The following is an 11,325-nucleotide window of genomic DNA, read 5'->3' as shown; positions in this document are numbered from 1 at the left end:
GGGGGGGCAGAAGGGAGCAGGGGGGGGGGGGCAGAAGGGGAGAGGAGGGGGGGGGGCAGAAGGGAGAGGGGGGGGGGGCAGAAGGGAGAGGGGGGGGGGGCAGAAGGGAGAGGGCAGAAGGAGAGGGGGGGGCCAGAAGGGAGAGGGGGGGGCCAGAAGGGAGAGGGGGGGGGGGCAGAAGGGAGAGGGCAGAAGGGAGAGGGGGGGCAGAAGAGGAGAGGGCAGAAGGGAGAGGGGGGGGGGCAGAAGGGAGAGGGGGGGCAGAAGGGAGAGGGCAGAAGGGAGAGGGGGGGGCAGAAGAAGGGAGAGGGGGGGGCAGAGGGAGAGGGGGGGGGCAGAAGGGAGAGGAGGGGGGGGGCAGAAGGGAGAGGGGGGGGGGGCAGAAGGGAGAGGGGGGGGGGGGGGCAGAAGGGAGAGGGGGGGGGGCCAGAAGGAGAGGGGGGGGGCCAGAAGGGAGAGGGGGGGGGGGCAGAAGGGAGAGGGGGGGGGGGCAGAAGGGAGAGGGGGGGGGGGGCAGAAGGGAGAGGGGGGGGGGCAGAAGGGAGAGGGGGGGGGGGCAGAAGGGAGAGGGGGGGGGCAGAAGGGATGAGGGGGGGGGCAGAAGGGAGAGGGGGGGGGGCAGAAGGGAGAGGGGGGGGCAGAAGGAGAGAGGGGGGGGCCAGAAGGGAGAGGGGGGGCAGAAGGGAGAGGGGGGGGGGCAGAAGGGAGAGGGGGGGGGCAGAAGAAGGGAGAGGGGGGGGGCAGAAGAAGGGAGAGGGGGGGGGCAGAAGGGAGGGGGGGGGCAGAAGGGAGAGGGGGGGGCAGAAGGGAGGGGGGGGGGCAGAAGGGAGAGGGGGTGGGGCAGAAGGGAGAGGGGGGGGCAGAAGGGAGAGGGGGGGGCAGAAGGGAGAAGGGGGGGGCAGAAGGGGGACGAGAGGGGGGGGGCAGAAGGGGGAGAGAGAGGGGGGGGCAGAAGGGGGAGAGAGGGGGGGGCAGAAGGGGGAGAGAGGGGGGGGGAGAAGGGGGAGATTGAGGGGGGGGGCAGAAGGGGGAGAGAGGGGGGGGGCAGAAGGGGGAGAGAGAGGGGGGGGGCAGAAGGGGGAGCAGAGAGGGGGGGGGGCAGAAGGGGGAGAGAGAGGGGGGGGCAGAAGGGGGAGAGAGGGGGGGCAGAAGGGGGGCAGAAGGGAGTGAGAGGGGGGGGCAGAAGGGAGAGGGGGGGGGTGGAGGTATGAGGAGGGGAACCGGAGACGGGGGGGGGGGGGGTGTGAGGAGGGGAACCAGAGACACGGGCAGGGTCAGGGGGGGACCGGAAGGAGTGTATGTACGTATAGCATAGCACCAACCACCCAGAAATTAATGTGCGTGTGTGTACGTGCGTGAATATATTTATCAAAGTTGCACAATGTTAATAAATAATTTATTCTCACAACAGGTCTTTTTTTTTTAATTTTTAAAATATTATATATTATATAATATATATACACACACACACACACACACAACACACACACACACACACACACACACACACACACACACAACGTTCCCAGTGACACACAACACCACACAGACCACTTCAAAGTGACACACACACACACACACACTACAGCTACCAAGTGACTCACAACACACACACACACTGACAGCTACCCAAGTGACACACACAACACACACACACTGACAGCTACCAAGTGAACACACACACAACACACTGACAGCTACCAAGTGACAACACACACACAGTGATACCCGCCTCCAAAGCGCGCTTGCTGTCTCCTCTGCCAGGACAGCAAAAAGCTCTGGTAGAGCGAGCGGCAGCAAGCAAGAGCGAGCAGCAGCACCTAAGCGCTTACTATGTCCCAGGCCTAAAGCATTCTGGACATGCTGATGGCATAGGTTTGGCTACTTTCATTTTTTTGGAAATGAAATACAAGCTGAATCTTAAGGACCACGATTGGGGGTAGTGTTTGATAGGGGTAAAGAAAACACTTTATTGACGGACCTCTTGATCAGAGAGCCAATAAGATATGTTAGAGGGGAGCGCTGGCTGTATAAGCACACAAGGGCAGAGCCAGAGGAAATCAACCCCCTCAAGTCCCAGCTCTTCACGTTTACCAAGTTAAAAATTTGTACGTGTTTAGAACTTTTTTTGGTGGGATTGCGGCATTAAAGTCCACAGTATGTAAACCGTGGAATAAGCCGGGGAACTGCTGGCTGGCTATGATAAATGAAAAGCACTAGGGCAATGTGTCATATGAAACTTGGGGGGCCGATTAGCACAATCTGTGTTTAAGTCCTCATGGTGTTGAAAGGCTTAGGCGAAAGTGTGGTAGGAAAAGCAGAGCTTGTTGGAGCATACCAGTAACTTGGTTCAAAACTAAACCGGACATGCCATTAAAGGTGCCGTCCCTTTTGAAGACTAACATGTGGTCATTTGCCGTGATAAAGGAGATCAGACATCAACAGTGCATATCCTTCCAAAAGAGAACATTTGTAAGGCATTCGCTTGAAATTTCTTGTATTGTATGTCTTTATTTATTATAGCGCCATTAATGTACATAGCGCTTATAAAGAAACATGAAATGTATGGCAGATAATAGTTTGGTTCACTTAGTGTGCCTATTTTTTTAATTGAAGTTTTACCTACTGTGAAACCTCAGAACCATATAGATCCTTGTCCTTTCCCCCCATATTTGGTATACCTTGGGGCTCTCTCGGTCAGTTTTGAATTCTTTTACTGTTTGATTCCACCACCTCCACTGGAAGGTAATCCATGTATCCACCACCGTTCTGTGCAGAAATCCGTGCTTACATTTGCCCTTGATCCTCCACCTGCCAACTTCAGAGCATGGCCTTTTTTGTTCCGACCCTCTTTTCCTGCAACATGCTTCACTTCCTGTACGTTTTATAGATACCCATCATATATAAAGTTGAAATCCCACCCAGTCGGACAGTTGCGTTTCTTAGGCGCCTCTGAATAGGGAATTGCTTTGTCAATCAACTGTTTTCCTTCGCCTTATCGCACCCTGTCCTTATCAGAGAGCCAATAAAGGTGAGGGTGGGGGATCCTGGCCATACAAGCACTTACTGATCACCCAGTGACGTCACATGCGAGGGAATCCAACCTCTCCCAAGTCTAACTTGTAAAAATAAATAAAAATACTCTGTTTTTTGGTTAAAAAAAAAAGGGGGGGGGTATCAATCACTCAGATAAGACCCCTTAAATCCCTGGAATTAGTCATTGGGCCTTGGAGGGGTTACCCTTTTAAAAGTTTAAATGATACCCACTCTCTCCTTGTTTGTTCCATTGCTGCTTTGTAAACAGGGCACATTGTTTTGTTATGTTTTTTTTTTTTGCTTTCAGGAGTTTGAGGAGAAACCAAAGTGTGTGATACTAGAGCGCACATGTCTGTCCATACATAATGTATTTTACATGCTCTCTCCTTACATGCAAAAGGATCCTGCATTCATTCAAGAGCAACAAATATTGTTGCAATAGTTTTTGTTTTGTTTTTTTTCCAGTTGTCTTATTCTTTCTTTTTGTTTTCCTCTTCTCTTTCTAGGTATGAGAAATGAATGTTGGAAGGAGAAGATTAAAATTGGTGGGGATACTGATGATGGTAAATTTCTTCATTTATGTAATCGTGGAAGTGTCAAAAGCGACAGCCAGGACAAAAATGCAAAAGGTCAACTATTAATACCCCGTGACAAATTCTGGAGAAAACGCACTGCAGGCAATGCTATTGGAATAGAGAACAGCAGAAGTTGGATAGATTGTATAACCCAATTCTAAACTTGCTTAATAACGTGACTGTCGAGGAAATGGTAGCTTCCAATGCAAGCCTTTTGAATTCCTGTGACTTGGATGTAAATGTTCCGTCGGAGATCAAAGATTTTCAGAACTTGCCAGACAGGTTCAAAGATTTCCTTTATTATTTAAGATGTAAGAACTATTCTTTGGTGGTGGACCAACCAGACAAGTGCAAAGATAAGCCTTTCTTGCTGCTGGCTATCAAGTCCCTTACACCACAGTTTGATAGAAGACAAGCCATAAGGGAGTCCTGGGGGAAAGAGTTAAAAGTGAATAACATGACTGTTGTAAGAGTCTTTCTACTGGGAGACACTCCAACCGAGAATAACTACCCCGACCTTTCAGACATGATTAAATACGAGAGTAGTGTGCACAATGACATGCTTGTCTGGGACTATCGGGACACATTCTTCAATTTGACTCTTAAAGAAGTCCTCTTCCTCAAATGGGTAAGCCATTCCTGTGCAGATGTCCAGTTTATTTTTAAAGGAGATGACGATGTTTTTGTGAATACCCATCAGATCCTGGATTACTTGAAGACGTTAGCTGTGGACAAAGCCAAAGATTTATTCATCGGGGATGTGATTAAAGATGCTGGACCTCACAGAGATAAAAAGCTGAAGTACTACATTCCTGAAAGTATATATGATGGTCCTTATCCTCCGTACGCCGGGGGTGGTGGCTTCCTCTACTCTGGCAGTCTGGCGTTGCGATTGTACAATATAACTTCCAGGGTCCTTCTGTACCCTATTGATGATGTGTATACTGGGATGTGCCTTCAAAAACTTGGCCTTGCTCCAGAGAAGCACAAAGGGTTTAAAACATTTGATATAGACGAGAAACGCAAGAAAAACATTTGTTCCTACACAAACTTAATATTGGTCCATCCCAGGAAGCCTCAAGAAATGATTAAAATATGGTCCCAGTTGCAAGACTCCCACTTGAACTGTTAAAAGAAAGGGGACAAGTTATGTGCCTCTAGTAGGGTTTATAATTTTGCACTTAAGATGTTGTGAGGGCTTGTGGAAGTAGCACGTCTTCAATTTAGTCACACAAATGGTTTCATAGACTTTGGCGGTTATTCATTGAACTGCGGTAGTGCAGATTGGGACACTATCGCACGGAAAATCCCACTATTGCTGTTAAATAAATAACCCCCCCAATGCGAATCCAAGGTCTTTGCTTGGTGTGAAGTAAATGTCTTCTGGATATTTAATTTACTCTTGAAGGTTTTATTATTCCTTTCCTTTAAATTATTTCCTATGGAGCAGATGCATGAACTTTGTTTTCAGGTGTGTGCGTGCGCGTGTGTGTGCGCGTGTGTGTGCGCAGAGGTTAACGGAAACATCAGATCAACGCAGAAGTAATTGGGGGAATTTTGTGTCACAGTCAGAGCAAATGACCTAAGTCAGGCTTTTGACTAATTTGGTGAGTTTTTTTGATGGAAAGTTTCTTTCTAAAATGAGATTTTTTTTTAATTCAAGTTACTGTAGTCAGGTCTCCATCGTGATGTACAGTCCAACTGTGTAGTGCTCCATTCGCCTCTGCTGTGAACTTACAGTAAATGTGAATGATCACATACATGTTTTCTAATTTTACACGCTTTGGTTCCTGGTAGACTTTATGATTCTGTCCAGTGTATTGATATAATGGCTTCTGGGGAATAATTTCATGCAATTCCAACTGATGCTTTAAAGAATCACACATCTTTTCTTCATATTGTGTACCATTGTAGTGTGCTTAAATTCACCATATGCATAACATCACATAACATCACAGCAATGGTCCTTGACCCCATGTGCTGCCAATGGGCATAGAAATACATTGGTTTGCAATTAGCTTGCTTGCTGCATGAGTAGTACTGTAGGTACGGAGGTTTTAATGATAGTTGCAGCATAAACATGTGATCCAGTTCTTTCTTCACTAGTGGCCTTTCTAAGTGTAATTATTACAATACCCAATAGGAAATGTATCCGTGTTAAATGTGCAATCCGTCCCAGAGTGAACGAATGCCGGTGACAAGTTTAGGCAATGTGTGCATTTTTTTTTCTTTTATAACCAAAATCTTGCACGTGTTTTAGGCTCATTTTTACAAGTTATGGCTGGCTACTCCTTTTTTGTTGTCTGATTTCACTATGTTCAGCAAGAGTTTGAACAGCCAGATGCCCACTCTTTCGCCCATCCTTTCTTCGTTGGCTCTTTTGAGGAGGATAAAGAAAACCCTTAATTGCCAAACACTTACTTCGTTCAGTGGCTCATTAGAAATTCGGCTTTGCTTTAATTTTTTAGGAAAATTATTTACAGTCAATCTGTGCTATTGGCTTTGTGCAATTTGTTTAGAAGACCTGTTCTATTCTTTAGAAGAAAAAAATTGTCTGGCTACATGTGGTTGGACCTTTAACAAATGAGTGCAAATAGCTAATCGGGGTCAGATCACTGTACCTTCTAAAGTTTATGTCTCGCACACCTTTTCTTTTAGGTAAGAGTTGTTTAAAGCAGCAATCACCTACACCACAACCATTCCCCAAAATTCAGTTTGTTTTTCTAGATTAACAGCTCATCAGTGGTGCACTGACCTCTGGGATCCTGCCTCTGTTTCCGGAGCGGAAAGTTTTTACCTTTTTTTGATAGTTTCTTTGAGGAAGCAACATACATTTTTGGCTGCAGGAGGGAGCCTTGAATCCATAACCAATTTGAGTCCACCAGGCAAGACGTCTTCGTCTCTTGGGAACCAGGGACTCTCTGATAATCAGTGACCATAGAGCAGCTTTGAGGAATCCGTTAGTTTAGGCAAGCGAAAAAAATATATACAGTAGAACAAACGCTAAAAAGAAAGTGAGCCGTGTAGTGTAGATTTGCTGCTTTAAAACACCATCTATCTTTTTCAACTCCGTTTTTTTGTAGTTTTACAGAATGTAAACTTGGCAAATATTGTTTTTGGTCTAAAACACTAAATTGAGATATCTGTCATGCTATATTCAGAAGATTCATGGCCTGTTGCAATCTGTTCTTTCAGACTACCCAACATGATTTTTTGTTGGAGGTGTAGTTTGGTGAGAGAGCCTTTTTTTTTTTGTTTGTTTGTTTTTGGCCATGTGCTGCAGACAAATGCTACCAATTACATTTTAACACTTGAATGGTATGGCAGATTTTTGTATTAGATGATTGTGATGGTTTTACATGTGATGGGCAACTGTATTTACAGGGCACAGTGTTACATGGCTGGAAAAAGTCTGACCACACAGCAGAGTTAAATAGGAATGCTTAATAAAACTGATGCAAATGTTTGGAGAAGAAAAGGACAAATAGATGCTTAAGCAAAGACTGTCTGTTGTATGTGTTTTTTTGGACAGGAACACGTTCGTTAAGATCTAAAAAAATGTCGCACCACAATATGATTACAATTGTTATGTAATTGAAGCCTTCATATTTTATTTATAACAAGAAAAATCTATTTTTCTATCCAAAATTAATTGTAATTATTTATCTTAAGACTTCCACAAGAGACTGAAAATCTGCCTCGTCCACAGCAAAGTTAAACTCCTTTTTAGCTAAGTTTATAAGCCATAAAAAAAAAAGATGCATTTTTATTTGGCCCTTTTGTAGCCTTAAAAATGTTCTGTATGTCTTGTATTAGACAAAAAATGGGGGGGGGGGGGGGGGGGGGGCGGGGGCACGGCCCTGTGTAAAAAAGTTTGGCTTTTAAAAATGTCTCTGCCTCACTTTAATATCTTCCAGAATATATGTACTTTGTGTAGTAATCATTTTCCCGAGGAATGTTTATTTTTAAACGTCTACTGTCTATCATAACTACTGAGCTATTGATTCACCCCACAAATACCTTTTTATTGATCATTGAAGACTACATTTGCTCACCATTTTCTGAACTCCTCTGTTGTCATGGAGTCTGCGACCACAAAGCAATGTGATGCAGATTCTTGCTGTAAAAACAAACAAACCTTTTATTTTCCTCTTTTTTTCCCCCTTTTTTCTTACACAGTGTTTTTTTGTTTGCACATTCCTACATGTGTATGTTATGAAGAATATAGTTTAGAATCCTCATTCCTAAACTTGAAGGATTGTCTTTCACAACCACCCCACCCCTTGATTATTAAAAATGGTGACTGCTCTGTGTCTCAATGTAGAAGTGCCTGTGTTTTATTTATTGAGATTAAAAACCGAAAGTTTTTTTTTTTTTTCCCCCTTCCTGAAATGTATTGTGTATGTAATATTTTATTTGTGCACAGTGTTCTCGGTTGAATATTTAAGTAAGCATGGTATTTTTAATCAGCTGTAATTTCAGTTGTAAAATTGTTAATAAAGCAAAACGGCTGTTATTTTTTTAATGGAAATAATGTAAAATTGACTGGCGCCAAACGTTGGGATGGATGGATGGCTAGATGGTACTAATCTGTGACTTTGCTACCTACATAATTTTTGTAGGTACAGGCATACCCCAGTTTAAGGACACTCACGAGTAAGGACATATCGCCCAATAGGCAAAAGGCAGCTTGCGCATTTGCCTGTCAGCACGTCCTGAATAGCAATACCGGCTCCCTACCTGTACCGAAGCTGTACACAAGCGGGGAGACTACCGAGCCTGTTACAAATGTGTTATTTACATCAGTTATGCACGTATATGATGATTGCAGTACAGTACATGCATCGATAAGTGGAGAAAAGGTAGTGCTTCACTTTAAGTACATTTTCACTTTTCATACATGCGCTGGACCCATCGCATACGTTAATGCGGGGTATGCCTGTACACCTTTATTCATTTTTAAACGATCTATGAAGCTTACAGAAATCAAGACTCTTCATAACACAAATGACCCTGTAATTTGAACATTCCCTTTAGTTGCTCCCATTGTAATTGACAATTTTGTTTTGTTATGCGTCCTCTAACTTTTGAAGGTGCAGTCCCGTTTACATGAAATTATTTGTTTCTGTGTCGTCGGTTGATAATCTTAAGCCCTTTTATTAACTTGTCTTCTGTGGGTTTAAGTGTCCAGCAACCTGAGACAGAACAACTTGGCCTCTGAAGAATGAGCGATCTCCATAGCGTTATATTAATAGCTGTATGAGTTCAAAGGTGGTCAGAGCCTGAAGTAGTTCAAAGCCATGTTTAATTTAAAGAACTGGGGGGAGGGGGGGGGGGGAGAAGAGGGTTGCAGTAAATTCTTTTAAGAATCATGCAAGTAAATGAAAGTTTTTAGGACAACAAAATCAATCATACGTTGCACCGCCCAAATTCCTGTGTATAGGGACTAATAACGCGATCTACAAGCAGGCTCGGCCAATAAGGCAATAGGGTTGTCTAAAACATATCTGAAACCTGTTCACTGGACAGAATTTCATTTTCTATAAATGGTACAAATATCAATCTGTTGTATTTTATTGATAAGTCCCTAATTACCAGAATTTTATCATTGTGGTTAGATCTATATATTTTTTCAACTGAATTGATTGCAAGGTGTGTGCCCCCCTTATTTCATTGACTTGTCCCAGAAAGGTCTGTCAGGATGCATAACTGTCCCGTATTTTAATGACGCAACTTAAAATGATTAATGAAATCTGCCATAAAAACGTAATTGATTACTACTTGTGCGTGAACGTTACCCTTTCCGATAGATGTCACCGTACTAAATTATTAAAATAATGTTCGGATACTGCCTTAACATTTCGTAATACCATGACACCCACCCGATAGGCGTTACAGTTTCTCCCACCATTTTTTTCCCCGCCCTGCCAAGAGCAGAGATGCTGAATACCAAACAATATAGTTGTCAAGCAAAAGATACCATTCAGCTCGAAGCATGTGCAAATCATTATTACTCATTTTGACATCACACTTTCATAGTGGATTTCTGTGTCCCGTATTATAAAAACGGAGATGTGCCAACCCTAGTGTCACGTACGGCACATCTGTGAGCACAGGACCTGCATACTTTATTTATAAAATGTTTTACCAGGAAGTAATTGAGTTACCTCTCATTTTCAAGTATGTCCTGGGCATAGAGTTAAGACAAATAATACATGGTTACAAATACAGTTACATAAATTAACAGGGTATACATTATATACAAGACATTGGGTTATATACAAGACATGCGAGACAAGGGTTAATATACAACTTGTAAGCTGAACTTTTTTTTTTTTTTTTTCCATCTTCCGCAAAGGTCCCTCAAATAGCCAATATCTCCCCTCAATCCCCATATACCATCTGTCACGAACAGCGCATGTGACTTGGATATGCAATCAGGGTTAATACACATAGCTGCACTAGCCAACTCGCCTTTCTTCTGCACAAAGTACTTTCAATTGGTTAACCTCTTATTCAGTTGTAATCAGATCTATCAACTGCCACCACACGTATATGTAATTTAATATATATCTGCCAGGGTCTCAGGTCCCTGTTTATTATATGTAGCCATGTGTTAAAAATGGTATACAGTTCTCTCTCATGCTGGCAGTAAGCCTGGTAAATATACAGGGTTGCCAGCATCAATCATGGAGGTTTGCCGTCACACCCTGGTGAGGTGTCATATGTACATGAGGGGAGTGGTAACAGACCTTGTGTCCATTGTTAGTGACACAGGAGGTGGAGCTATTCCCTTGGTATATAAGACACAGTACTGCCCAAAGTTAGTGTGTCAAGAGAGAGGTCAAGTGTGTTAACTAATAGTTCAAGAGTGGTTCTACAGCAAGGAGTCAGACCTGCAGCAATAAGGCTGGCAGGGCCTACACTGTGTCCAGGGACCTGGCACAGGTGGTGATCTTCCTGAGGGGAGAGGTGATCCAACTCCATTGGGAGGGCAGATCTTCTGAAGGGAAAGTACTAAAGAAGATGAGCGGCTAAACTGTTTGCTGCAAGGGGCAGTCTGCCTATATCATCAATAAAGATGCCCTTGTTCACAAGAACCCCAATGTGTGAGTGTGAAGTTACTCCACAGAGGAAGGCACCACAGAGGAGTTCCTCATCAGAACCATCTCCTTGCGGACGCAGAGATCCTGATGAGGTGGAGGCGCTGCACTGTATGTAGGTAGGACTCACGCACACTACCTCAGCTGCCTGTCTGGGTTGACATTCCCCACACCACATCATACGGGAGACTCAGGAGTCCTGTTGCCAACAGGTGCACCACTAGACACGACCATGTAATGGGGACCGGTTAGACCACAGGGGCCAATGTGAGATTGAGTGGGTCAGAAAGGTTCAGAAAATCCGTTACATATAGAAAAATATATACACTTAACACACCTGTTTTTTTTTATCAAAATGTGTCCGTATTTACATTTTCATTCTCCAGAGCGTGCAACAGTTCATTCAGAGCTCCAAAGCATTACTTATTAAAGAATTGTTATTTATATAGATAGATAGAGATAGATAGATAGATAGATAGATAGATAGATATATATATATCTATCTATCTATCTATCTCAGATTACAGAAAAATATAATTACAGTAAATGCAGGAGAGTTGCTTAAAATAACAGGGGGGGGGAGAAACATAACTTCCCATCATTTTTATATT

At 43.7% G+C, this 11,325-nt stretch overlaps 1 protein-coding gene across 1 annotated transcript; it reads left to right on the top strand.

The window, feature by feature from the left end:
* The first annotated feature begins 3,546 nt into the window (after positions 1–3,546).
* B3GNT2 (UDP-GlcNAc:betaGal beta-1,3-N-acetylglucosaminyltransferase 2) lies at positions 3,547–7,452 on the top strand. The gene is given in 3 exon segments (XM_075596155.1): positions 3,547–3,639; positions 3,642–3,710; positions 3,713–7,452. Coding segments are annotated over 3 exon segments (1,188 nt in total). The 5' UTR covers positions 3,547–3,551; the 3' UTR covers positions 4,744–7,452.
* The last annotated feature ends 3,873 nt before the right edge of the window (positions 7,453–11,325 follow it).

The sequence above is a fragment of the Ascaphus truei genome, chromosome 4 (assembly GCF_040206685.1).
Source record: "Ascaphus truei isolate aAscTru1 chromosome 4, aAscTru1.hap1, whole genome shotgun sequence".
NCBI classification, from domain to species: Eukaryota; Metazoa; Chordata; class Amphibia; order Anura; family Ascaphidae; genus Ascaphus; species Ascaphus truei.
This window is presented reverse-complemented; position numbering and strand designations above follow the sequence as displayed.